Source organism: Electrophorus electricus, chromosome 22 (assembly GCF_041902795.1).
Source record: "Electrophorus electricus isolate QZ-2024a chromosome 22, ASM4190279v1, whole genome shotgun sequence".
Taxonomy (NCBI): Eukaryota; Metazoa; Chordata; class Actinopteri; order Gymnotiformes; family Gymnotidae; genus Electrophorus; species Electrophorus electricus.
Genome location: NC_137518.1, coordinates 14230001 through 14257460, shown reverse-complemented (window position 1 = coordinate 14257460; position 27460 = coordinate 14230001). Strand labels below are relative to the sequence as shown.

Sequence of the window (27460 nt, the reverse complement as noted above, 5' to 3'; positions counted from 1 at the left end):
AGGTGTTCCATAATATGTACTATTACATATTTACAGATATCAAAGTCAAATGCACTGAACATTCGGAACAATTAAATGATATGGCTGTGTATTTACAGGGAAACTGGAGTGAAAAGTTACTTTTTATTTCATTTCCACTGTGATCAACGGGTAATGGACAAAAGTATAAAATATAAAGTATATTAATGGCACACCCATTTTTTTTAATGATCAGAAAATAACACCCTTTCTGATACCTTTCAGCAAACCTGAATTTTTTTGGTTTACATCTCAATCCAATTAATACCAACTAACAGAATTCCTCTACTCTCTCCTAAAAAACTGTTTTAATTTAAGACAACAAAAACAGAACATCTGATCAGGACTGAAGAGACACTCAGCATGTTAAAACAAACAGTATTGTTAAGATATGATGCAACTACAAAAAGACTGAGACCAATTAAAGGTTTTAATAAATTGTGCTGCCAGGCCAAACCCCACAAAACATTGTCAAGATGACTTTCAATAATCCTGAAAAAAAAAGATCCGTGTTCATTTTGGCCTTACTTGTCCAAGCATACATTAACAACCACAGAAAAAGTACAGACTAACAGGCACAGGCTAAATGAACAACTTATTTATCCTTAAGGTTATTTTCTCCATCTCAATTTGTGATTCATGGCTGTGGTTTGGGATCTTGGAAATTTTACTTTAGTGTAGGTCCAGTTATCCATATTCAAGCTTAAAGTAATTACATGAGAAACTGCAAAGGGTAAGAATCACTCAAAGTAAACTGAACAGGGAGTGAAAATGGAACATGAATCAGGAATGGAACCTACGGGGATCCTCACCAGCAGGTGGAAGCATCTGCTAGTACTCAGTGCGCTAATGGAATTCCAGGGCACAATGTCCAAACAGTGTCCATCAGACTGCTTCGTTTGCATCATTTCAGAAAGATTAGGTAGAATGCCATGCACAAACAAGACAATGCTACTGCAATATGTAGTCGTGTTCCGATTACAGCAGCTGTGGAGGGAGGAAAAAAATATCAATAAATCTAATGACACATCAAAATACTTCAACATGATTTGTATAAATAAGTCCATTATTACAGGCACGCAACACTACATGCGTGGCACATTTAATACTGGAAAGACAAATCCTTAGTCATTTCACATCTATAATATAGTAACTTGACAACATACCTTTGTAAAAGACTCCCCACACACCCCTTTTCTCTGACAAAAGCCAGCTATTCAGGCGAGGAACCTTCTTCAGGTATGCACAAGTGCAAATGAAGAGGATTCCAAATACAACAATACCATCAAAGGAGTACACTGGAAACAAAAAAAATACCATCAAATACAACAATACCATCGAGTTACCTCATCATTATTAGAGTTATAAAACCTGTTTGGCAGCTCATACAGTGACAGCATTCTAGCTACCTACCCAACCAATCACATGCACCAGGCAGAATAAATAAATGTAAACACCATGCGGGGTTTTGTACACATATATGGGACATGAAGGACCAGAATCAACAAAAAGGAAAGTGTTTGTACTAAGGGAGACACAGGCACATAGCTACATTAGTGAGGGCGACACCTAGCTAACCCAGCTACCCTGCTGACGTGTATGCTGGCAACTCCAGGAGTCGCAGCTAAACGATACACCATCCACCACACTTAAACAAAGCGGGGTTAAACATCTGACACGAGTCCGAACATCAGGCAGCCCGAGCGATACCCGACACGGTACATAAGCGAGGTCCTTAAAGTGCGCCACGTCCACCGAGCCTGAGCTAGTCGGCTAGCGTGAGCGTTAGCTTGATGGGTTAGCCAGCGAGGCGAAAGCGTATTTGTAAAGTTTTAATAGCTATTGAAATGACAGGACGGCGTCGTCTTTAAGCAACCCACCGTTTGTCATGTTCGCGGCGTTCTGGGTTTCTTTGAAAGAATGAAACACGACTAACAGGAAGCTAACTGGTTACTATTCGCCACCCATAATAAGCTTCCATTCCCAGTCAACATCAGAAGTGGCCGTGATGTTTAACGGGTGCAAGGAATTGTGGGAAAACACAAATAAAAGCCTCTACCGTGTATACTCAATTTAAAATATGCTTTCAGTACTAAAATAAAATTTGATCTGTCATTAAACATTAAAAACGTTCTTTAAAGGGATCATCTGAATTCCAAAAAAAAATCCAAAAAATTGGCAAAAGTGGCCTGCTAATTTGCATCAAAATAAAAGACGTAAAAAAAAAAGCTTAGAAACTATTCAGCAGGAAAAAGATCATTAGGCACCAACAGTAGCCTGCCTGCAGATTAATGCAGTAATGAGAATATAAAAACAAAAGAAGCTTTGCCTCTTGGAATCTTTCTTGATCGGTCATTTTAAATACATCTCTATATCTCATAGTTCATGAGCATTGCTATATTAATCAACGGTAATGCACGCATCAGTGGATGACATAATTCTAAGACAATTGGCAGCTATCAAAATCATGCAGCATGTAATGGATACCCTGTATTAGACAAGTGTCTGTGCCCTGTTCCTGCTTAATCACACTTTGATATTTCAAGAAGGACTATCAGTGACGTCCTTGGCACGGAGATGAACACATATGGAGCAGTCACCCGTCGTCTGCCTGTTCTGGCAGCCACTTTTTTCGGTTTGAATGGAAGCCTGTCTGAGCGTGTCTGTCTGGCTCTCACGTGTCCTATCCAGACCCCCTATATGACAGCACAGCTGATGTTCCTGCACTGCATAAAGAGTGTGATAGGCCCTCTTTGCTACTGCTGCAAAGAGAAACTTGGGGCGGTGTGGATAGTAAGATGAGGATCACTGGCATTTCTGGGAACTGAATAGAAATAATAATTGGGTATTATATAACTGGAAGAATAAATTTGAATCATTTAGATTAATATAAATTCACCAATGCCTCGTTTGACTCTGGGGAATTGAATGGCGTGTCAGCATGTACTGGCTGAAGTGGGCTTCTAATGTCACTTCACCATCTGTTCCATCTTAAATGTGATTCGTCTCCCTTTCTCCTGCTGCCAAAGGCGTGTTTAGCTGGGGAACGTCATTATATACCTCTGCTAATGCTTCTAGGCATTTCCATGCAAACTGTCCACAGTACAACCAAGATTCCCAGCTTGGTGTGTTTGCATGCGTTTGTAACTCCTGTGGAAAGAACAGTACGCTTTTATACTGCCCAACACAGACGTAGTTTGGGAGGGGGACGGGGGAGATGGACGTGCCCCCCCCCCCCCCCCAAATAATTCCCACCTACACTACTCATATAATGTGTTAGGTTGGGTGGTGTGCGCGGTGTCCTCCACAAAGTTGAACTGAAATCTATGCTACTGCTGGTCAACACAGGTAAGTCTATTCATACTCTGTGTTGGGTTTCAATGTGCAGAGGGATTAAATCAATGCTTTTTGCTTAGTTTGGGGAAAAAATTTATAATTTGTGTATGCTGGAATTTTGTAATCAAATAGAATGACAACTCAGAACATTTTGTAAAAAAATATACAACCCCTCCAGGTGTAATATGTCATGACCATAATAGAGTTTTCTTTTACTTATATGGACAAATTAGTAAGGAGTTTGGCTGAAATCAAACTTCAAAACCTTTTGTATTGCTGTTGTACACTTTTTTTGCAACATCTACTGGAGAAAAAGTCATATCTGAGGCTTTGTTAATTCCGTTTTTTCCCCAATGATGTCCATTTTATTATATTCAAATCTATCATTACTTTGTCTAATAATAGGCTTATTGTAGCTAATAATTTCTTAATCAAAAACCAGAGGAAAAGATTCTGAAATGGTTAGTTAATTTTTCCTTTGCTCTTCTTTCATTCCCCATCTGATGGTGATTTCCTTGAGAATATACACAGAAGTACCCGTATACGTTTTATTCCAGTTCTTATAATTATCTGTGAGACACGATATCAATAAAAGACTGAAGGGCCTGAGTTTAACATGAACGAAGACTCTCTGTTCCATTTCTGTTATCAGACACTACCGAGTACCAGCAGACAATGGAACGCCAGGATGACCTCATCAAAGGACCCTGTTCTGAAATCTCCCTGCCACAGAGGACTACTCCAGGAACTTCTAGTGAGCTACAGCTGGTGAATACAGCCTGGTTTTTCCAGCACAAAAATTAGGGCTGTTCTTAGAAAACACCGTCACTGGGGATTAAAGAACTTTCTAGTCCAGGGCCAGGATTATAGAGTGCCTGAAAAATTACCCATTTGTTTATTATCCAGCGTCCTTAAGGTACTCCATTAAATAATGTTAATTTTAGCAATTCGTATATGCTACTGAATACACAAACCATTCAAGAAGTATTACTCTTCTATTGCCTTTGGGGCACCTGTAAATATAGCAAAACATTTGACCAATATTCATACTCCATAATATACTTGGTTTTACAAATTTAACTCTTGACAAAAGATTGAACTCATCACCGTTTCTGGCGCTATGGCTTGTACGAGGCCATAACACCAGGTCATTTCCTCAACAAGGTACATTTGCCTACATGATAATGTGTCATTTCCATAACTTTTACTGTGCTATAAGCACCTAACAGTTGATGCCAACAGAGCCCTTCAGATAATAATGCCAAAGGCAGCTAAAGTGTGAGAATAGAATGGAAAATGACTTCAACCCTGGTCAGAGTGAAGGGGTCTGGTGTTTGGGAAGACGTGAGCTGGAGCATTACAGGAGCTGCGGGAGAGATGAAAGCTTCCCACTGTGAACGGCCCACAACACGCCACAGCCCTTCATGAAAAGTCAGACCAAAGCAATTGTCAGCTGACGTACAAGTGGACAGCGGTGAAGGTTCTCAGGTTTTGCTCTAGTGAGGTAATCAACATTCTACATGCCTTGATTTGCTGATCATTATTGTGATATTTCCATTTGCAGTGATATTGCAGAGGGTTGGAATATGCAAATAAGCCCTGGATACAAATCACTTGATTTTTCCATGGTTTGAGCATCCCGACCACCCTGATCTGACCGTAATCAATGCCTTGTTTTGATGAACTGCTGCTTTTCTACATAAATAATTCCTATAAAAATAATTCAGGTTCTACTATAACTATGTTGCATTAAGGGTTTAGCAAAGTTTTTGAAATAGTTGTGCCAACGGTCATTCTGAGTTGTGCGGGAGTACCTGGCCTTTCATCAGACTTTGCTGCAAATAAGGTTTAGCTGCAACCTAGAACTCTCTCTTGCAATACAAATATACCGTTAAAGTGAAATGATTCAGAAAGATTATTTCTGGGAATGTCTTTTGTCTGCACCCCGACCAAAACTTTATTTTAATGCACTCTCAATGCGATCATGACCATCGGTTATACTTCAAGTGGCCGGAGGCCTGAAGCCTGAGCTCTCAGCTTGGCTGCGGAGACAAGACTGCCAAAATTGAGAAAATAGGACTACTATAATGTAGGATTTACCCAAATCACTTCTCCAGTGAGAAATGTTAAATGTTACAATATAACTGACATTTTATATAGACTAGATAATAAATATGCGTTAGTAATTTTGAGTTGTTTTCTAGTCCTGAGAACCCCCCCCCCCCCGAGTAAACCACAACACATTGTAATCTAGATTAATAATAGTTATCCTTATCATTTCCATGTAATTTAATCACCAATGTCCCAAATTACAAGACATTTACCTAATTACATTATGTGATAATACAAATAAACAGAGAACAGAATTTATAGCTGTCTGCTAACCCCTTTGCGTGTACTGCTGATTAAGAAACCTAGGTAGCTACCTAGCTACTGCAGGAGCACTGAGACCCATGTGTTTTATCAAAAGGGATTGGTCAGTCAGGGAGCAACAATGCCTCTTCTAGGCCAGCCCTCTACGTGGACCAGCAAAAAACCCATAAGAAATATAATAAAATAAGGAGGTCACGACCAGATGCATCATGTAACAAAAAACATTTAATAAAATCACAGAGGTATAATCTACTGCTCACTTGTAGCATCTAAAGATGTTATTAACTGGGTACAGTGACATGAAATACTGATGATAAAAAGATTTTAGCATAAAATAAACAGCCTTCTTGTACCAGGTAAAGCAGAATAAGCCAGTTCTGGTCATTTACACAACATTGCCTGCTTCTCTCTAACAACTGAACAGGCAGCTCACATCAGCAGCCTTCAAGTATGGCAAAACATATGGCATGCATAAAATGGCTCATTGTGTGTGGGCACAGCAATGTTACTCTAAAGTAGATTATTTGTTAGTGTGCAAAAGAGAGTGTTTGACAGGACATTCAGCGGTGATCAGGTTTGGGTCTTAAGGCCATACAGCATGCCAAATCTGTGATCTCAAAGGGCTTCTCACATAATTCTCTACATCCAGGTAGCGAACAGCTCAGTAAGGAAGAGAAACTCAGCTATGCCATATTTCATTTCTCAGTCTCTCATAAGTTTACATTCTCTATGGAACACCCTCCAAAGCGTCCATGTGGTTTGTGACATGTAAACAACACTGTTAAATAAATAAATAAATAAATAAATAAATAGCAACGATAGCGTGTTGTTGTCGAGGGGATCGGAGTCTGGAGTCAGGGGATGCCGTCTTTGCGCTGGCAGCACTGGGAGGGCGGTACGTTCCAGTCGTAAACATATGAGAGGCGGAGCTTCAGCTCCTCCTTGCACAGGTGCCCCTCCCTCTGCAGCGTCTGGTGCTTCTCCAGCATGTCCTCCAAGCTCTGCTTGTGCGTCACCAGGTACTTATTGCTGCAGCCCCGTGATTTATACTCCGTGTCGAAGCGCGGGTCGTGTAGGCGCTTCACGTCGACAGGGGCAAGCCATGCGCCCAGCGACACGTCCTCGCTCTGCCAAGTCTTTAGGAAGGCAGCGTTGAGGCGCACGTAGTGCACCAGGTCCGCTGAGAGCACGTAGCCGCCACCCAGGGCATACGGGAGGTAATAGTCGCAGAGGTCCCACGTGCTTTCCTTCCACTTACCGGCGGTCTTGACTCGGCCGCGTCCCGAGAAGAAGCCCCAGTAGAGGCGACGGGGCTCCTTCTCCTTCAGCTCCTCCTTGAGCAGGTCCAGGCGGGCGAAGGTGTCGTCGTCGGCCTTCAGAACGAATCTGAAGTCCACCTTCTGGTCCAGCCAAGAGTACATGTGAATGAGCTTCTGGGTGAGGTTCTCGTAGGAGTCGTGGAGATCCGGGAGGAGGAGGAGGTCACGGTGGCGGCCGTGCTCTGCGGTCAGGCTCTGCAGGTCCTCGGGCGGCAGGCCTTCGGTGCCGATGACGAACCGGGCAAGCACGTCTGGTTGCACCTTGGCCAGCCAGGTGTTGCGGATGATACTGCGGCGCTCGGTGTACTTGGGCCCCGTGGTAATGAGGACCACCAGGAAGGCCGAGTGCTCCTTGGGTGCCGGTGCCGTGGGCAGGTGGTCACGCCGAGGTTCAGCCCTTGGCGCTCTGCCCGGCATCTCAGCCGGCTTCAACGTCTCCGAGGTGCATTTAGCGAGGAAGAGAAGGACTGCGGCGAAGCAGCAAAGGACGCCAAGGGCCAGGGCAGTTTTGTGGCGGCACACAAGACGGACAAAATTCATGATGTTACAGCTGAAACCAAAAGAAGTAAAAGACGTCACACTACGTTCGCAAAAAAACAGCTGTCACAAATGCGTATAGTACTGTAAAGTAAATACACGACACAAAACATCGAAAGGTCATCATTTTTGCAAGTTCTAGCTTGCCAGCATGTGTTCCGTCATAACAGTCATCGGACTTTACGGTGACTTTATTAAAAACGGAATTTCACACTGATCTAAGGTTCGAAATCAAGTCCCGTGGTACCACTAGATAATTAAATGAGCAGAAACAAAAGGCGAGTCAGTCACACCTAAAACATAACCAGAAACCATTAGAAACCCCTGTCACCAGTCAGTGTAATGACTCGGTCTTGAATTTCAGACGCTCTTATTTAGCTAGACAGCGTTGCTAATGCCTGTCACCAGGAATGGAAAAGACATAACGGAGACAGTGAAGTATGAGTCTTACCGAACGTTAGTGGACAGCTGCGGCACTGAACCCTGTAGGCGGTTATGATTTTCCTACGAACATCCCTGCTAGCCAGTTAGCCTGCTAAGCCTGAATCAGAATATACACAGCTACTTAGCAATGCCGCTTTATTTCCTTGCTGCACAATGCCTGTACATTCGATCTACATCTGCCAGAAGGCTCGAAATACAGTCAGATGATACAATTGCTCAATAACGTTTCACGTCATTTCTTCCAAACACAGTTAGCGACAGCTAACGACACCGCTCGCCACAATAATCTTGACAGCGGTACGCCGTTGATGACGCAGGCGGTAAACTAGAACAACGTTTCAAAACAGCGACACCTAGTGGACGGCAGAGCCCAATCAGAAAGCATTTAGATGTAGAGGTGCCGCTTAGCTTTCCCTGTGTAGCTGTGTATCTTTTCGTGGTGTCAAATGCAGTCTCATTGGCCTCTCTGGTCAATGATTGACCACTAGTTGCTAGGGTTCTTTTATTATGCATGCTACCTTTGGTATTTGTTCATAATTAGTCTGAAACAGCTAAACATCAAATGATGGATGAAAAGAAGAGTACAGAGGACCTGGTCAATTATTTTAAAAGTGGATTTGCGGACAACCTCAAAAACGACTTATTGTAAGAAGATCCAAACTAAGAAAGTGGATTATATTTAGGTTAAGAATCTTGTTAAGTGTGAGCTTTGTGCAATTGATTAGTTACAGAAACACTGACCCACATAGTGAGGATCCTTTCTCCCCTGCTAACCGACTCATTCAGAGGCGCAGAGAGGAGCGGACTAAACACCCTTTGAGAGGCTCTGTACCTGACAGAGAACTGTCATCCCTGTGTGCATGTGCAATCTGGAGTCTATTACAATCTGAAGGCATCGTGAAAATGTCAAGGATTGTGTATGGTTAGTCTGAGAACATGTCATTAGCCAGGTGAACCGCTCACTAGCACTGACAGCACATCTTTGTCTTTTAGGAGTTTAACATGAACCTTTGTTCCCAGACAACAAGAAAAGAGGCTCTGGCACAGAAAAAGATCCAGATCAAGGAGGCGATAAAGACCTTTGTCCTGTACGTCAAGGTATCATTCACTTTACAATTACGTATTACATACATATACATGTATAGGTATAACCTAACTGTATGGATGTCAGTCAAATTCATACTTACAGGAAAATTGGTGCATTTAAAGTTGTTTTTTTGTGCGTGTGAGAGAAACAAAGTCCTGAGTTAAAAGTGTTTTCCCACCATCTCTCTACCCATCTCAGGAAACAGAAGTGAAACTATGCCAAGCCCACAAGAAAGCAGGACAGGACAGAACTAGCTCTGCAGAACACAGCAGACCTGCTCGCTCTGAAAGAGGAACTGAAGAAGCCCATCACTGAGAGACAGGTCGTACCAGCTGGTGGAAAAGCACGAGATCCACCCCAATGATTTAGCTAGCACTGTAACGAACTGCATACCGATGAGACAGGTGGCTCTGTTTTAGGGTTTAATTATGCAGCTTGAATATCACTTTCCATAAGGAACCTGTTATTATTTGGAGTCTCCAAACTGTTGTCAGTAATACTGATGATGGAGGCAAACAGCGAAGGATATGTTCTCCTGTCACGCCAATTTAATTTCAGGAGCCCAGGCAGGTCATGTCATGTTTGGGAACAATGATTCAGATGAGGGAGGAGCTGTCACAGAGCACGCAAAACCAGCTCACTTGCTACACGGAGCAAAACAGCAACAACCTGCTGCAGCAAACTGGCTCAGCTGAGGAACGCGCTGGAAAAAGCCCACACGGAGTCCACGCGCCAGGTTACTGGGAAGATTCCACTGCTCAGCTTAGGCAGGCATGATGGTCTTCAGACTTACTCTAGGACTGTGGCTTTCTGAGACAACAGCCCCTGTTGTTTTAATTTTGTTGCAGGGCTAATAATAATACTGACTGCCCTTCAGTTTGTATGGTAAAACACAGTGCAGGAGTCAAAGTGGGTCCACATACAAAACACAGCAGCCAAAAAGACTCTTGTCGTTGGTTACAATCAAAATGGCAACTTCAAACATCTACCGAACCATGAAGAAACCAAAGAAGAAAAGCAAGCAGTGGATGTTGATACTCTAAAGCAGCTGGACGTGGTATTGCTGCATCCAGAGATAATTATACTTACAGAATTAAAGTTGATTTGGTTTAAAAACTATTCATATCGAATATCTATTTGTTTTGTTGCTTGCAAATCCAGACAGACATTCTTCCTTAATCCGAGTTCAGTATGGGAGGACGTTCAAAACAAAAGGGTCAAAACCTTGACCAAAGATACCAGCTTTAAAAATAAACTAACCACCACCACTTGTATTTCTAAGCACAGAAGAGGAAAGTTAAATGGAATTGTTGTTTATTTGATGGTCTTTTGATGTACTTTCATAATTCTACATTACAAAATGCATACAGTACTTTCCATGGTCGATGAGAGAACGTAATCTTGACTTCAAAAAGCACTGCCAAACAGCCAGAGAAAGACTGTCAAGGCACATTATCTTATTCAGAGTAGAACAAGTAAGACCATATAGTTTAGCCAGTGTACTTTTGAGCAAAGAAAACGAATTTGCAAAGGGTTGTGCCAAACCAGTGCTGGGTCACCGCATAACATCAGCTGCTTCATTATAAGCTTATCCTTCTAGGGCGGGGGGGTATGTGACATCAAAAAGTGCTCAAAAGTTCACCAACACCGAGCCCTGATGTTTGACAGGTGTTTTTTTGGTGTCAGGTAGCTCATCCTGCAAAGTTAATTCTACTCGTAACAGCACCAAAACAAAAAAACAAAAAAACAAAACCCCAACCCTAACAGCTCGTCAGTTCAGGAAATAGATCGACAGAATATAACTGCCGTTTTTCCTGATGTCTTAAGGAGAAAAAAAAAAAAAAAAAAGGCAGAGGGAAGTTCTAGTAAGTACATATCCATTGGCTTTGACATGATCACAGTTTTTTTTCAAAGAGCAATTCATGGACTTCGACAAGATAAAAACAACTAGACAAAACCAAATCATCATCATCTGATTTCTATCAGTTTACGTTCAGCACAACATGCGTCCTACGAGTCTACCTTTTCTTTGATTTATCTAACACGCGACTTAAATAATGAAGCCACAGGGGCTATGGACATACTCCTTTTCTTTTTTCCCCTTTTGTCCCTCCAAACTTTTCAGTCACTTCAATGCACATCTTTCAGTAAAGTAAAAGCCAACATGGTGGAACATAATTTAAAATGATTTTTTTTTTTTAAAAGAGACAACTAAAAACAAAACAAAAAAATCACAAAACATTAAAACGAGACTAAAATGGGTCAAAAGTGGATTGGAGAGTTAGTGTGGAGGTTTAGTATTACAGAGAGAAGTACAAGGGTGTGCTGGGCCTGGATTCTGATGTCCTTGTCTGTCAGCATTTCAATAGTGTTTCTCTATTGCTAAAGAATGTCATTTCTAAACACCATGTCACCACATTTCTTGTGCTAAGAAAATAAACTTAACCCTAACAAATAGCAGGACTTTCCAATGAAGGATACAAATAGAGAATGGTAAAATATAATATTTCTAAATATCAACCATAAAAAAAGAAAGGAAAAAAAAAAAAAATCTAAAATAGTTCAATTAAATAGTTAAATGTCGCAGCAGTTTCAATGGCAAGTCTATGGAGAGTGAAGTCTGAGGACGTGGTCCTATACGGTAACAGCCTCAGGTGCTTCTCTAATGTGTATCCTCATATGTATGGATACTGAGCAACTCTCCTAGGACTGAGCTGATAGCCTCCATAGGCTCCGCCTCCTCTAGTGGTGCTGGTGTTTGTGCCAACATAGGGATGAGTAGGGAAGTGCTGTTGGTAGTGGGGGGGCAGTGCGTGTACCACGCCACCCACCGAGTCTTTTGGGATAAGACTGGCTGCATAGTGACTGGTGGGCGGGACATGTATGGAAGGGGAGGAGCCCTGGACAAGGAGCTGTTCCACGGTGTGGGAGGCGGAGGCCAGTGCAGCAGAGGCGGGGTACGTGTACAGGCTGGGGGCGCTGGTGAATGGCAGGGCCTCCTGGAGGCGGTACTGGGAAGAGGAAGGCGGGTAGGTCTGCTGTCGGCGCAGCGAAGAGCCACTAGTGTGGTCTTGAGATGATGAGACCCCGGTCTGCATGAAGCAAAGGACATTATTCATTTCTATTTCCGTTAACATTAAAAATATGTAAAAAAAAAAAAAAAGAAAGAATAAAACTGATGTCAAAAATGCTGCTATGAGCCTGGTCAAAAAAGAGCCTCAATTAACGAAGTGCAAATGGTTACTTATTCAACATACGCTGCACCACCCAGGAGGCAGAAGCCATTACTTCATGCCCTGTGTAATTACACATATACAGGAAGCAGGAAGTGGTTTGGAACACAACAACTACACGGATTAACAGAGGAAGGGAGATGACTGTGTAGACTGTGAAAGATGGCTCTCCGTTACACGGAGGTCTAAGCTCACCTGGCTGAGGTTAAGTGGTTGGGAGCTGCTGGGCTCTTGGTGAGCGATGCTTTCCCCTGAGCTGCACGGCTGCCGCGTGGCTGTCCTCTTAGGCTTGACGTAGGAACTCTGTGGTACTCCTGCACACGGCATAACAATAATCTGCGCATTTAAAACGAACTTTTACGACAGCCGGTACACTTCGGCCACTGTTGCGGAGAAGACTACTCTGGCTTACATAGACAAAGTGACACTGCGCTCACCTGCAGGCAGTCTGGCTGACAATGAGCCCCTGGCTGGTACCCCTGACTGTGTTTTCACTGAAGGGGCAACTATCGCTAGAGTTTTTGCTAGCCGGGAATGCTGAGCTACCAAGGGCCCATTCCGGGGCAGGGGGGTCAGGGGGCTAGCGTTGGAGGAGTCCGAGTCATGCACCGTCACACAGCTGATAACGTTGGCTCTCTGACTGGGTCCACAGCTACCAGTCAAAAACAAAAAGAACAAGATAGTTATTTATACACCCAACGCAAGCTGACTTCTCAGAGATAACATTAAAATTTGTTCATAGGAGATGGAGAGGAAACACGACACCTCCTGTATTAAGCAAAACAGGTAGTGACCTCACCTGGCAGGATGGAACTTCCTCTCGTCCTCGTCATCAGAATCACTATGGATGGTGATGACACTGATGGCTGGGCTAGGTGTGTCGGAAATGACTATTGGCTGGGAAAAGGCAGCGGTGTAGGAAGGACCACTGCAATAAATCAAGAGATCTAATGAGCCATGTACTTTTGTGGAAAGCTTGTGTAAATTCTAATAGAAATTAGTTTTTTGAATTCCAAGTCTAAATCATAAAATAAATAAATAAATAAAAACAAACCAATCAAAATTAAAAACCCCTTTGAAACACTGACTCTGTTGTTCAGATTTTATATCAGTCTAACTCATTAGACAGCCATAAACAGGGGGAGGATGTGAATTGGTCTCGTCAGTGAATAAGTCTGATGAGATTCAGTCTCATCAGGGGTGTAAATGTGAATCAGTCTTATGTGAAGACTCGTCAGGCCCGTACCCAGCGCGAGGCTTGGTCTTCTTGCTCTGGGACGATCGAATGGCACCAGACACTCCCTGGCCAAGAGAGTGTGTGGAGTCCAGAACATGAGGGTTCTGCTGTAGAACGGTACTGTGGGATGCCCTAGGGAGAGCCAAACAAACCATTAGACAAGGGACTTTCACAAGGGCTTTCCAAAAAATAAGCATCCTAAAAGGGGTATTCCCTGAAATGAGACAGCCAAGTGACATCACATGTCAACACATACACTAGGGACATAATTGCTGGATCGTCTTCATATTTGGTTCTCTAAGTGCTAAGTGAGAAGCTATTCAGTGTAAGAATGACAGAACCAGTCCTGCATGTGTACAATTTCAGTAATCAGGACACAAAAGGATACATCAGGACACACAAAGGGCGACAACTGTATCCGCCTGCACCGTTTCAGACTCCACCCTATCAGGCATCCAGAAGCAGAACTTTCTCTCTCCACTGACACTTCACAGTCTGTTTCTCACTCTCCAACTAAGCCCCCTCTCCCAGAAGAAAACCCAGCGGCTTGCTATTCTCGACACATGGCCGCGCCGCGCCTACCTCCAGGCGGGCGTCTGATGCGCAGAGCCATCTGAAAGGACAGTCTCCAGGGGTGAGTCGTTGAGGGCGGGCGCAGTGCCTGCACCATGCAGAGCCATGCCTGGCACCTGCTGCCAGGCGGAGGGGAGGAGAACCTGCTGCGTGCCCGTCTGCCAGGCCTGCTGAGAGTACACACACAAACACACACTTTAGCAGATGCCAGTCCACTTTAATAGGGAAAACATTACACTATATTGCCTGAAATCGTATACTACAGGTTAGCATTTTGAGAGTGACAGTAAATCTCTGTGACAGTAAAAAAAAAAAAGGGCATGTTGGAGCTGAAGGAAGGATCGGGTGCACAAGAATGAATGCAGCACAGTTAATGACGGTATGAATGGGTCCTGGAATGACACTGCAGTCAACCAGCATGCTCAAAACACACAGGCAGTATGAGCACAGCCTTACTCAGACAAGCACAGCCCAAACTCGACAATCTGCCACAGCACAACAATGCTGCTATTCTGTTCAGGAAAACAAAACAAAAACAAAACCGACGACAACAACAAATCAGCCCTCAGCTTTGCCGAAGCGCACGCGTAGGTTTATAAAAGTTTATAAGCCAAGGCAGCACACCGTGCAAAAACCTTCTACAAAGCCTTTAAATACAGAAAGGGGAGGGGTGAGGAGGGGAGAGAGAGCATGTGGTCAAAGTCCATCGACCTGTTGGAGAAGCACTAGCTGTTAAAACAGTGTGAAAAGTACAACTGTAAAAAGTACAAGTTCACAGAGAGAGCAATCTGGATAGATATCTGGAGATATATATATATATATATATATATATATATATATATATATATATATATATATATATATATATATATATATATATATATATATATATATATATATATATAAATATATAAAACACACACACACACACACACACACACACACACACACACACACAGAGAGAGAGAGAGAGAGAGAGAAAACGAGAGCCATGTCTATGACAACAGAGATGAGGCTGGTAGACCTGTGGGCAGACAGGGCTATGAGGGAGAGAAGAGGGAGGGCAGTGAGCGTCTTTGAGCTGTGGGTGAAGGCGAGGTGACCTTCCTCCCCTGAGAGGAGGGGGCAAGAGAGGAGAGGGGGTAGGGGTTTGTGGGGGAGGGGCACGAGAAGCTGCAAGCAGCAAAACGGGCGAGTCGGCACATGCGTCCCATGCCTGGAGAAGACCTGCGCTGAGAGAGAACGGAAGATGGTGGGGGGGGGGGGGAGAGAATAAAGAGACAGAACGAGAGAGAGAGAGGAGAGAGAGAGAGAGAGAGAGAGAGAGAGAGCGCGCGCGCAAGGAGAGTAAGAAGAGAAAACCGGAGAGGTTCACGACAAAGACAAGCTGAAAATAAAGAGAAAGGAAAAACAAGTGCAGGAAGAGCAGAGGGAGGCAGGAGAAAGAAAGCTGGAGAGAACTGTAGAATGAAAGGGGGCGGTAGGGTGTTTGCAAACACCATGTAAGTGAGAGCAAGGGGGAGAGGAGGGGCATGAAAGTGTTAGTGGAAGACTCCTAGGTGGGTCTCTCTTTACCAGCACGGTGGCTGTCTGCTCCAGAAGGGACGGCCTTCCTGCCCCGCAGCCCAGCGCCAGGGGCAGTGGGTACTGAGACGGCTGGGGATGCAAGGTGGCCACCATCAGCGGCGTACAGGAGCCCTGCGGAGGAGGTTCCCCCCATGGAGGGGTGGGGAGGGAGGGAGGGGTAAGTTAGAAAAGGTCCCAAAAAGGGTCGAAGACCGCACGGAGGCACCGTCATCGGCCATCGCGTGTCACTGTGCAATGACACACCCTCCTTTCTGCCACTTCATCAGCAAAAACAGCAGCGTTTCAGAAGCTTCGGAATTAAGACGTGGGCCATTGGGGCTGACAGTGAAAGACGCTCACGTGCACACACAGCCTTACCTGGGCGAGCATGCCTGGCTGAAGCTGGAGAGCCTGCGAGTTCTGGCTCTGCTGGACAACAGGGACACCATTCTCCATTCTCACAGGATAGCTGGAGGACTTACTGGAAGATGGCAGCCCTTCAAGAAAAACACAGACAGCTCATCAGGCCTTTCCCGAGCTGAAGCAGATTTTTATTTTTTATTTTTTAGCAGGGACGGCAATCCATGGTCAGGTTTGAAGAACACCTGAAAAGACTGAACATCCCATGAATATCGAGCCTTCGTATCCATTGCAAGGCCCTAGCCATTACGACGCCCACCATAAACAAGCCGACTTGGTTTCGGTGTTTCCCGGGTCTCCTTACCCTGTATGGTGGTGGGTGGGCAGACGATGAGGGTCTGCTGGAAGGGCTCCGACTGACCACATAGCTGAGGCGGGCGGCTCTGCAGGGGGAGGCTGGACTGGGCCAGCCCAGGGATGTTGATCGTGGCCTGCTGATAAAGGGCTGGCTGGTAGTTGAGGAGAGGAACTGCTCCTCCAGCTGAGGGAACCTGAAATGAGAACAAATAAAAGACTTTTATCTCACATCAAGACATGCACACAGAACCTACTCTCATTTATAGACAGACACACAGACAGACAGTCAACAAGTCTCGTCATCTAATCTCCTTGCAGCCATGATAACTTAAAACAAGACTAAGACCCATATCTACAGCATTCCTCAGATCAGGTCTACCGTTTCCAGGTCAATTCTGCTTTAGCACACTACACTCTATAGCTGGTGCCTATGGAGGAGCTATCAGATCCCAGATCAGCAGATGATTTGCACCTGGTTGTTCTGGTTGAGCTGGCTGCTGAAGGTCACGGTCAGGTTGCCTGCAGTGCTGGGAACAGCATTAGCAGCAAAGAGGGCCTTGCTGTTGTCATAGGTACTGCTCCTCCGCTTACACAGTTCCATGTTCTGGAAGCAAGACTTCACACTAAAACAAGCAAAAGACAAAATAAATAAATGGATAAATAAATAAATAAATAAATAGACAGACAAATTCAACAGCTCTACAACAATCTTTCACATTTCTGTGGGTATATAAAACCTTCAGAAAATATTAAACCTTTATTAAAAAAATAATGAAACCTTGAAGTTATCACAGAACACAAGAATTATATTTTGCACACACAAAAAGGAATGCTGTGATTTAACCACATCCTTCCTATCACACTGGGTCATTCTGTCACAAAACCCCCCCACCACCCCAAAGTCAACCAAGTCAAGCGGCCCCCTGGTATCCTTACTGGGCACTGTGAGGGAAATCCAGTAGGTGACTCATGGTGACAAAGGGATGGCCCAGGGTCTTGGTGGGCGTGATTCTCTTATCAGCATCGAGACGGAGCATCCTCTTCAGCAGGTCGATGAACTCTCGTCGGTCTGCCTTCTCTGCCAGCATGTCCGTACCCTCCAAGTGAGAGGACAGGTTGACCTGGGAAAGAGTCCATCCAAGGCAAAGGTCAACAGCTGCATAGAGACCTGTACATATACTCTTCAAGCAGCTTTAGGACAGTTTGCTTTAAATACCTGCATCATGTCATCCAGGCAATTGAAGATGTACTTTCGTGCCTCTTTAGACTTGATACCCATCTCTGCCTCGTGCTCCGCTGGGGTCTGTTAAAGAACACGCACGCACACACACACACACACACACACGTGGACATTCCAAACTCCATTTATGTAATGTTACACAGTAACAAAATGGCTCTCTGACAACAGTGAGTTGAGTAATCACATACTCTCTACACTCTTGAGGTGGCCAGGCAGGTGAAACGCATCAAGTCATGCGTTTCAAGTCAGCTAATATCTGAAGTCACACCCTCTATGAAGAGGAGCTCAGAAGCAAAACACACAAAAACGCCCATTCCACAGCCTACCTTAAGTCTCCAAAGTGGGTAGCTGGAGTCAGGCCCTCTGTGGAAAAAGCGGGTGGTTTTCGTGCCTGCGCTGAGCAGATACTCCGCCGGAAGGCCCTGGGTCTGAGATATGTATCGGATCTGGGGAAACAGAAAAGGCCACTCCAGCACATCCAGTGTGACTGTTCCAAAACATGCACCTGGGTTCATTATTTCCACAACAAAAAGCATGGAGTCCTTTGACAGAACTGGGCGTCCAGACCTGGTCATACTCAGAGGCTCCAGGGTACAGCGGCCATCCGAGGAAGAGCTCCGCGATCACACAGCCCAGTGACCACATGTCGATGGCTTCACAGAACGGCAGACCAAGTATGATCTCAGGAGCTCTGTGGGTTGGAAGAAGTAGACATAAGCTACAAAACTCAGTTACATGTTCACAACTACCCACTAAATGACCAAATAGGTTTTAAAGAAACTGACAAACAAAATAAAATATTACATTAAATAAACGTTCATGTTTTCATAACAGCATGTGTATGATTTTGAGCAGTTCCTTTTTTTTTTTATTAAACATACGACATTAAAACCAAGTAAGTTGATTATTCATTAAAGTGATTATTAGAATATTGTGTCAGGGGAATGTACGCCATCCACAATAGTATGCAATAATAACTGCATTGGTTTCACAGGTCACTTGCCTAGTTTCAAACCCTCTTCCTCACCTGTAGTATCTGGACTGCAGGTAGGTGGAACACACTGCCTTGGAGACGTGGCTCGCTGAGCCAAAGTCGATGACCTTGACGCGGTAGGGCTGCCTTACAGGATCCACCAGCATGATGTTCTCTGGCTTGAGGTCAGCATGGATCAGACCCAGGCTCTTGAGCTTCATGAGGGCTGTGGCGACCTGCTGCAGTACGGGACGGATGTGACGCAGAGGCAGTGGGCTGAACTTGCTGTGCTTCAGGAAGTCGTACAGGTTCTGCTCCAGCATCTCAAACACCAGACATGTGTGGCCCTTGTGCTGGAAGCACTCGTACGAGCGCACGAAGTTGAACTCGTCGGCGTTCTCAGCACTGAGACGGTTCAGGATGCTCACCTAGAGAGAAGAAAGGGATTTAGTAAACTGAGCACATGCAATGAATATTTGAAACTGAAAAGAATGCTAGAGATCCAGTTGACTATTAAAAGTAACAATTGCTAAAGTGCACCTATTCAACATAATCAGTTAGTTGTAAATAGTAATTACTAGGGATACAGTTTAACCATTTAACTCTACATTTCCTAACCCTGACTGCAAAGTATCCCTGGACATTTTAGTGTTTCCTCTGCTCTTACTGACCAAGTAAGGACAAGTTTGTTAATTAGCATATTATAATTATGTGAAGTATGTGCAATTATGCATTAATTAGCATATTATAATTATGTGTAATTAATTTGTTGTGTGTTTACAATGTATGCAGCCATTATAATGTGTTGTGCAGAGAAATTCCAGGACTGGGAAACAATGCTCTACAAGATTGCATGATTCAGTTGCAACCAACCGACCTCTATTTGGCCTTGACGTGCATATGAAGGATGGTTCTTCAGGATTTTGATGGCCACGATTTCATTTGTGCCTCTCTTCCAGCACTTGGCCACTTGCCCAAATGTACCGCGACCAAGGAACTCCAGCACCTCATAGCTGCTAGACACAGAGCAGAGGATTTCGTGCTGGACCAGCTGGTAGTCGCCTTCACAGTTGGAGCTGCTGCTCTTGGTGGTGGGGGCAGAGTGAGGGATGGACTGGGCCGTGGTGCCACCAGCCGCGCGGGTGGAGAAGGCTGGAGCCGACAGCTCCTCCAGGATCTGTACACTGCCGCTTCCGCTACCGCCCTCCACGGACCTCTCCGCCTCCTCGTGCTTCCTCTTCACGCCGTACCGCTGGCCACGGGAGGCGTGGGAGTCCGAGTGCTGGATGGCGTGGGTCGCCCGCCGGGCTGAGCCCTGTGGGACGTTCCCGGTGCTGTCGGCGGCACGGACCACCACCTGGCACCGGGAGGCCGGGGGGAAAACCAGACCAGAGGTGCTGAACGGGAGGGCTGGGGCGGGGTTGAAGCCATAGCCTTGGCCCCCTGTGCCATAGCCCTCGCTGGAGGCATCCCATGCACAGCTCTCTACCTTCATCTTTTTCACCCGACAAAAGGCACTGGAAGACACGGACGGAGGAGAGAAGACTTGCAGCTGGGAGGCCATGCCTAGGAATAACACAGGGGAGGCAGAGTCAGAAGATGTGTGTCATTTAACGGCGGTGGAAGTCGTTACAGTTGTAAAGAACAATACTGCCCATTGGGTGAAATGAGATCTTAACTGAAATGCACAGATCAATTTAATTTTCTTTCTCCATACACTGGGAAAAAAAATCCACCAGTATCTGAGGATGACCACTACGAATTGATAAAAAAGGGGCTATAGATCACAGTGTAGAAGTGTGTGGAGGTGTAGAAAAATAAAATAATCAGAGAGCACATCGATTACATAAAAGGTGTAACGCGACAAAATGCAACGTATGCGTATGCTTAATTCTCTTGAAATCAATACATTCTTTAAACACAATATGGTCCACTGCGGGACGGTAGAGTGAGAGCTTTACTGAAATGCACAGTCAACATAATTTTCTCACTCCATGCAGCGTTTAACCGTCTGATTTAACTGTCTATTCTCTGATTTGACCGACTCTGTTAAGCTGCTTTGCGACAGTATTTTGTTAAAAGCACTATACAAACAAAATGTAAATTGTAGTATCTGTGTGCTAGTGCAAAAAAAAAAAAAAATCCCCCGACTAAAACGTCACAATACATTTGTTCGTAGTTTGCACGTAAAATGAATCAACAACGATCACACCATTCCAGCCTAGGCTTTGCAATACCTTCAGAACATTTCCTCAAAACACACATCGCTTGTAAGCTACTCGCCGCTTCTCTCAAAAACGTACTGCGTGCATACAGCGAGCATTCGGTTTACCGTCACGCTGGGTGTTTACAGTAACTACAATACGACTCCACCCTTCACTAGAGCACCGAACTCTCCGTCGTTATCCGTGTCTACTACCAAAGGCCTCGTACTAGCCTAACCCAAACGGATTTGCTTAGATAGACATACATGAAAGTCAACCACTGATATGTCCCGAAGTGTCATACTCCGTCACCGCCGTTACATCCATACCAGGCTAGCCAGGATAGCATACGTTAGCTGCTACTCCGTATAACCCTCGGTGCTCCAACAATATGTTGCCATAAATAAATCCCTACCAGGCGTAATACAGACACAGAACAACATTTCAGCGGTAGGTGTACCTGAGTATCTTTGTCCTCGCTGCGTGGACCAGTTGAGAGAGGTTTAAATCCCACAGGTTTTGGGTTAGGCCTTCATTGTTAGCCAGCTAGCTAACGCAGCTAGGACATGGAGCCGGCCCACAGGAGAAGCCTAGAAACCAGGCGAAACAAACGGCGATTAGTGCAGAAATACGGTTCAGCGGCCACGGCAGAAATCACACCGAATGTTCTTTTAATCTCCCGAGCCGTGATACTTAAAAAACAGCTCTTGAATCCAACATAACAGACGCCAGCTCCCCTCACCGGAACATCGCAAGGCCGATTATCAGCTGCTCGAGATGAGCTTCCTGTCCGCGGAATGTGGCGTGCGCGAGACGCCCGCCTCCCCCGCGCTCTGTAACGTGAACCGAGACTGGGTGTTGCGCAACCCCCCCCCCGTCACTGGAAAACGCCCGTAAGCAGCCTGCGCCGGAATCGCTTCGCTCATTTTACCACCTAACTAACTAGTTCAGATGACAAAATTTGATTTGTGACTCACCTCCAAAATGTTATTCTGTATGAGAAAGGAAATATACATCAAATAACTTTTTTTTTTTTGTCAACTGTGGTTTAAAACGAACAAAAACTCACGTCCGCATCTTGTGTGTGGAACTAAGCTATATTTAGGTTAGCAAGGGAGTTGTAATAAATCTGACAAGCCATGTGCAGATTTAATTGGTCACTAGTCTTTCTCCAAGCGGAGATATCCGAATGGTCTGGCGTACATGTCGTTTAGTCACCTCATAAAGTAACACAAAAGCAGCTTATTGAGTGAGGAACAATGTGCATTTTTACAGGTTGCTTACACTTGGCAAAACGTTAAGTGGAATTTGTGTGATCACAGAAACTGACATTAATCTGATGATTGAATAATGCTTCCTGAAATTTCTATTTCTAAAATATCCATTCTAGGAAACGGCCAAATATTTCTAGTAGGTGTGTCTGGATCATTAGAGGCACAAATACATTGCTTCCAATCAAATCTACAGATACTATGCAGCACTGTAGAGGAAATCACTAAAAAACCTTTTAAAACCTTTTAAAAAAAATGTCTGCATATTTGAATCTAATGACAATTCTCTTTATTAAACTTTATCAAATTGCTTTCACAAAGTGCAACGTGTAAATCTTCCACAGTGGATTCTTGTATTAAAAAACAAAATAGGCAAAAAGAATATATAAACTTTGTAAACATCTGTATTTTAAGCCATTTATTAGTAGAAATATTCACCTCCCACATCTATTTTGAAAATGTTACACTGGAGAAATTCTAATCAAATAGCCATAATATAACTGATAATGGCTGCCTTTAAAAATAAATAAGAAAAAGGGATTTTCACTGTTGTATTAAAAACAGTTTCACTTTAAACACTTCACCCCCGAGCAAATCACACAGCAGGAGATATTTGGTGTATACAATGAAATCTGCCACAAAAGCATATTTAATTTTGGTAATTAACCATTACGTAAAAACTGGAAGGCAACGTAGATATATGGAGACAGACAAATAAGAAACACCATAAAGTAAATGGAAGTCTGGTGGGAACGGATAATTTCCCAGTTCAAATTGGCATAGGGTTATCAAAGCATGATAAAAATTGCCAAACTCTGGTCTTTTCTTTTGCAACATGACTGAAGAGAGAACATTGCCTCAGGTAATTGGCCATGAGAGCACACTGTGTCAATGGGTTGTTTTTTTTTTGTTTTAATTAATGTGTAGAATGCTCTGAAGTCTGCCAAACATGGTGAACTATGTTCAGACAAAACTTGCGAGACATCTTCCATTGCATCACTGTTGGGCATCAGAACTCTCATATTCCTCTGCTTCTTAGAAAGGTGGATCCGGTTTGTCAGTTCTTGCAGTTTTTACTGGCCGGTATGGGAGCTCACACCGGTGGCCTGACACGCACTCACGTAGTCCCTGCCCCAGTAGGTCCTTCCTCATTCCTGGGCTATGCTCCGGAGAACATACTTTACTGTGTAAGCAAAGGCAGCGAAGCCAACGATTACAAACAAGTTTGCCAGCGCTCCACCGAGGAGTCCATGGTTGCGGTTAGCCTGCTGGAGGGCACGGGGTTGACGAGCTGCCGCTATCCCCACAGGCGCGTGCCCGTTCAGGGCTGGCAGTCCGTAGTGGCCTTGGTCCCCGTCTGGCACGACATCTGGGAGAGGGAGGGCCTGTGGTCGTGAACTAAGTTCTTCTTGAGTCCTTAGTTTCTGCTTGATCTCCTGCAATGGAGAAGTTAAAGCTCAGGTAATCTGGTAGACACAGCTGGAAAAGGGTAGGTTTCCTAAATGCAGAGACGGACAGGTGTCCCTAACGGGAACACTCACAATAACATGGAGAGGAAATGCGGTTTCTTCAGTTAACATAAGCAAAAACAGTGTGCCATACTCAAAACGGGTAAACGTTCTGACTGACCGCTTTGTTTTAGTACCTACATCAACAACATATGGAAACAGCTCACAAAAGGTTTTGTCCTTCAAGTTGAAAGCCAGACTTTGTGCAGACAGCTGTCTTTTCTGGGAAAAAAAGCAAAAGGAACCATTGCACAGTACTTTAGAATACACAAACACTTAACTGAACATACTCACCCATTTCCTTAAAACATTACACATTGCAATAATATACACCAAAGTTTACACAGCTTACAGGTATTGGTAAATCATTTCTCTCTGCAGGCTTCTACCAGTTCTGACAAAGTTAGTGGTCTGAAAAACTGTACTCAACAGTGTAATCGGATGTCTCAATGCTTCCAAGTGTGGGACCTTTCTCAACCATAAAACTCAGCAGCCCCGTCAGGATGGTGGAAACAGACCAAGCAGGGTTCCACGTGTCTGGGTGGAAGTCAGTAATGGAAAGGCATAACCTGGACAATCAAAAACACCAAACCAAAATGAGTTATGAAGAGCTGACCTAACTAATCCAAGGCTTATTTGTCTGTTATGCTGCTAAAAATATTACCTTGTGTTGCACTTGAATCTCCCATTTGGGGTTATCATGTAAATACTAGGTGGTTTGAAAGGAAATTCACGTGGAAATAGCAACTTTCCATGATAATAACCCCCTTAAAGAAAAAATTATGAAAAAAGCTCACATTAATGAAGACGCCTACTATTCCTGGTAATAAGGTGAATAAAAACTGTAAACCGATAGAAAGTTTACCTTCATATGCTGTTTTCTCTGGTCCCCGAACCACATAGTGCCTAGATCAGAAAATCCAAAAGGTACCAAAAAGGGCTCAGTTTTATCTATCAAATACAGTTCACATTATTTCATTCATGAAAGCTTTTGCTAGACTCTTAAGAGTTAATGCAAAAACAGACATTATAAGTCACAACTCAAGTCTGTTGCAAGTCACAAAACGTAGTCACAGAGCTTTCAGTGAACAGGAGGAGAATGGTGTATTACCATTCTAAAATATTAGAGGGAAGTGGCTCAGCACAGATGTAAGGCACAGGGTCTTTCTTTATTCTGAGGTAGTCTTGTTTTAGTCGCTGGGTTGCTGTTGTTGGTGCTCTCTTATTCCCGTTGCTACTCATCTGAAATAAACAAAACAACAAACCAAACTGTCAGTCCAAGGAAGTGTGTGAAACAGGGTTTTCTCTCCAAAAGATACCCATTCTATGTATGTATGTATAGATGGATGTATGCTTGTAATCATGATTAACCCAATACTAAATGCAGTAATAGCGGAAAGTTAAACCTGACGTCGCTTTAAAAAATTTTATTTAGCCAGCCGACGCCCCTCAACTGGGCATACTTCAGGCCTGGCAAGATAACTTAAGCTTTTCCAGAGTCATGATATGTGCAGTCATGGAAAACTCGCTGTTATTCTGATTCGGCTAGCCCCTGCCTCTCCACACCTGCGAGTGAAAAAGGGCCTGTGAGAACCCGGCCGACAGCGCTGGCGTAAACGCAGTTAGCTGACTAGCTAAGCTAGGTGGCTAACATTACCGTAACACGAGGATGACTTAGTTATCTAAACCTAGATCCATCAACGTTAGCTGGCTAGCTATGTTATTTCAGCGAGAAGATAACTAGCCAGAAACGTTGTTGCACCTTTTCATACAGGAAAGCGACTACCTGTATGATTAATCAGGGACTTTAAAACACGTAACCTATTGCTTTGTAGTTGCTAGCCTAGCAAGGCTGAGTTGGCCAACATCGTTAGATAGCTAACTTATCTTTTTATCTCCTTTGGTCTTATGATGACGAAAAAACCCATACAAATATGTCAAGTACATACCTTTTGAATTCCAAAGAAATATGTTGAGGTCTAACGACAGGTAGGCGTTATTTTTGTCAATCGTGCTAAAGAATGCGGTTGTTTTACTTGGTTAGCCGCTGAGCTAACCTCGTATTTACCTCACGGCTGTCTAAGCCGCTTCCTGTACACTTTGTTCATATTGTGCAAAGGTTTGTTGGGATGATTTGGTTTACACCACCGGTAAAGCGAAGTTTGCTCACCAAAAACATCATCTAAGAGCCAATAATCTAGCTAGCTAGCTACATTTGTATTTGTTTAAAAAACCAAAACCATATTGTGTAACTGGAAACGTGTCCTTCCCAGTCATGCGTACTCCAGAGTGAGCTAAACACACATAGAGACTTGCTGATTTAAAACTGTCAAATTTGTCACATTAATCCTTCGTTAGCTACTGTATAAGTTAATACACAATTTAAGTCGCAAATTTATACCAGATATCAGAAATAGTTGGTGCTAAAAAATGAGTAGTCTTTGTTAACAAAATTAATATTTAACTTGTTGCCACTAGATGGCACTCTCGCCATGCTTCTCAAATAAAGGAAGTGCATATTTGCAAAGTTTATTGATTCATTTTTCCGGGGACGAGGACAATACAATATGCATATGAAATGTGGCAGATGTGCGTATGACATTCAAATATCACATATTATATATAAAGGTATCAAAAATTGCTGTGTAGTACACAGTGTTTCCAGAGAAAGGATTCAGACTATCAGACTATGGTCTTTCATCAGATGTGTAAGCAAAATGCCTCAGGAAGAAAAACCTGTAAACTTCAGAAGTACTAGGACCTCTGTTCATCTGTACATAATGTTCTGTTTCTTTCTTTTTTACTAACTACACTGCAATATCCCAAAATCATCTATCTATCTATCTATCTATCTATCTATCTATCTATCTATCTATCTATCTATCTATCTATCTATCTATCTATCTATCTATCTATATAAACAAACATAAATCCAACCCAATACATTTCTGAAATTCTGTAAAAGAGTACTCTTTTATTACATATTTAGACACTTTAAGTATATGCACAAATGCAATTCACAATTCTTTCATTAAACATAGTTTTTGGACCTATATTATACAACATGGGTCTCACTACATGCGTGTCATGAGAGATTAGTTGCATCGGAGGAGTATCTTTTCAACTTAGTGGCGCTCACATTTTCGGGCTTGGTTGAAGCCATGTGCGGAGACTTCCGAGCGATGTCATTGAACGTGATGACGCCTAAAACAGGATTCAGAGTTATTAGGCAAACATCGGATGAATCTTTGCTCGTAGTGGAAGACATATATGATATATTCAGATATATGCCCTGATTAAAAGCCTAGTAATACGCAGTCCAGCACTCTGCATCATTCCCCATGAAAACAGTAATTGGATATAATTAATTACAAATAATTAATAACATAATTAACATAAATAAGACTTGTACCTCTGGTGTTATATAAACACCAGAGTTCAGTGAGAAACTAGACATTGTGCTAATTGAAAGAACAAAGGGGCTGATAATGTATATAAATACAGCAATACATGAAAAATGTTTGCGTTTATTTCCTGTGATTATTTTCCCAAAGCCCAAAAGACAAATCTCTTGTTTCTTCTGCCATTTAGGAGAATGATGAAACCTACAGAAATTTCTACAACTGGACAATCTGTTTTTGGTATTATGACAGCAGAGGTTCATGAACAACAATCACACCCTCATATACGGGATCATTAAAACTATGCAAAATGCTTAGTTTAACCAGTTTTTCCTTACTAGTGCCAGCACTTTGGTTCAGGAGGGGCTTTGTGCGGAACAGCCCTGATCCAAGGCTTAAGATTTGAGACACTAAGTATCAACC

At 43.6% G+C, this 27460-nt stretch overlaps 4 protein-coding genes and 1 long non-coding RNA gene across 13 annotated transcripts in view; 1 reads left to right on the top strand and 4 right to left on the bottom strand.

The window, feature by feature from the left end:
* Positions 1 to 109: 109 nt before the first annotated feature.
* tmem167b (transmembrane protein 167B) lies at positions 110 to 2032 on the bottom strand. Its single transcript, XM_027023059.2, has 3 exons — positions 1899 to 2032; positions 1185 to 1316; positions 110 to 1005 (listed from the first exon to the last, which is right to left on the bottom strand). Exons 1-3 carry the CDS (start codon positions 1906 to 1908, stop codon positions 923 to 925), a joined length of 225 nt encoding a protein of 74 aa, XP_026878860.1. The 5' UTR covers positions 1909 to 2032; the 3' UTR covers positions 110 to 922.
* A 3902-nt stretch (positions 2033 to 5934) lies between these two features.
* On the bottom strand, positions 5935 to 21717 carry hipk1b (homeodomain interacting protein kinase 1b). Of its 7 annotated transcripts, XM_027023073.3 has the most exons (18): positions 21600 to 21717; positions 21318 to 21447; positions 19531 to 20219; positions 18708 to 19081; positions 18248 to 18371; positions 18007 to 18126; positions 17657 to 17743; positions 17377 to 17561; positions 16913 to 17063; positions 16448 to 16634; positions 16102 to 16220; positions 15733 to 15855; positions 14167 to 14327; positions 13594 to 13716; positions 13147 to 13275; positions 12785 to 12999; positions 12543 to 12661; positions 10412 to 12206 (listed from the first exon to the last, which is right to left on the bottom strand). In XM_027023073.3, the coding sequence occupies exons 3-18, from the start codon at positions 20215 to 20217 to the stop codon at positions 11790 to 11792; spliced, it is 3321 nt and encodes a 1106-aa protein (XP_026878874.2). In that variant the 5' UTR covers positions 20218 to 20219; positions 21318 to 21447; positions 21600 to 21717; the 3' UTR covers positions 10412 to 11789. The 7 variants fall into 7 exon arrangements, with proteins under 7 accessions (XP_081561516.1, XP_026878890.2, XP_081561515.1 ...); XM_081705389.1 differs by lacking the exons at positions 10412 to 12206; positions 21600 to 21717 and adding an exon at positions 7454 to 7596 and having other exon boundaries at positions 21318 to 21593; XM_027023075.3 differs by lacking the exon at positions 21600 to 21717 and having other exon boundaries at positions 14167 to 14324; positions 21318 to 21593.
* LOC145653065 (uncharacterized) lies at positions 8515 to 10273 on the top strand. Its single transcript, XR_014119373.1, has 3 exons — positions 8515 to 8949; positions 9048 to 9115; positions 9313 to 10273. It is a non-coding gene; the product is annotated as an uncharacterized LOC145653065 (long non-coding RNA).
* A 683-nt stretch (positions 21718 to 22400) lies between the features above and the next one.
* On the bottom strand, positions 22401 to 25914 carry LOC113585537 (ubiquitin-conjugating enzyme E2 J2). Its single transcript, XM_027023071.3, has 7 exons — positions 25586 to 25914; positions 24748 to 24878; positions 24502 to 24542; positions 24301 to 24403; positions 24067 to 24205; positions 23778 to 23858; positions 22401 to 23564 (listed from the first exon to the last, which is right to left on the bottom strand). Exons 2-7 carry the CDS (start codon positions 24876 to 24878, stop codon positions 23277 to 23279), a joined length of 783 nt encoding a protein of 260 aa, XP_026878872.2. The 5' UTR covers positions 25586 to 25914; the 3' UTR covers positions 22401 to 23276.
* Positions 25915 to 26590: 676 nt separating this feature from the next.
* Positions 26591 to 27460, bottom strand: part of acap3b (ArfGAP with coiled-coil, ankyrin repeat and PH domains 3b) — a 54168-nt gene continuing 53298 nt past the window's right edge. For all 3 annotated transcript variants that reach the window (XM_081705731.1, XM_027023061.3, XM_027023062.3), the window contains one exon: positions 26591 to 26840. In XM_081705731.1, the coding sequence (XP_081561857.1) occupies positions 26772 to 26840 (69 nt within the window). In that variant the 3' untranslated portion in view covers positions 26591 to 26771. The remainder of the gene's footprint in view (positions 26841 to 27460) is intronic.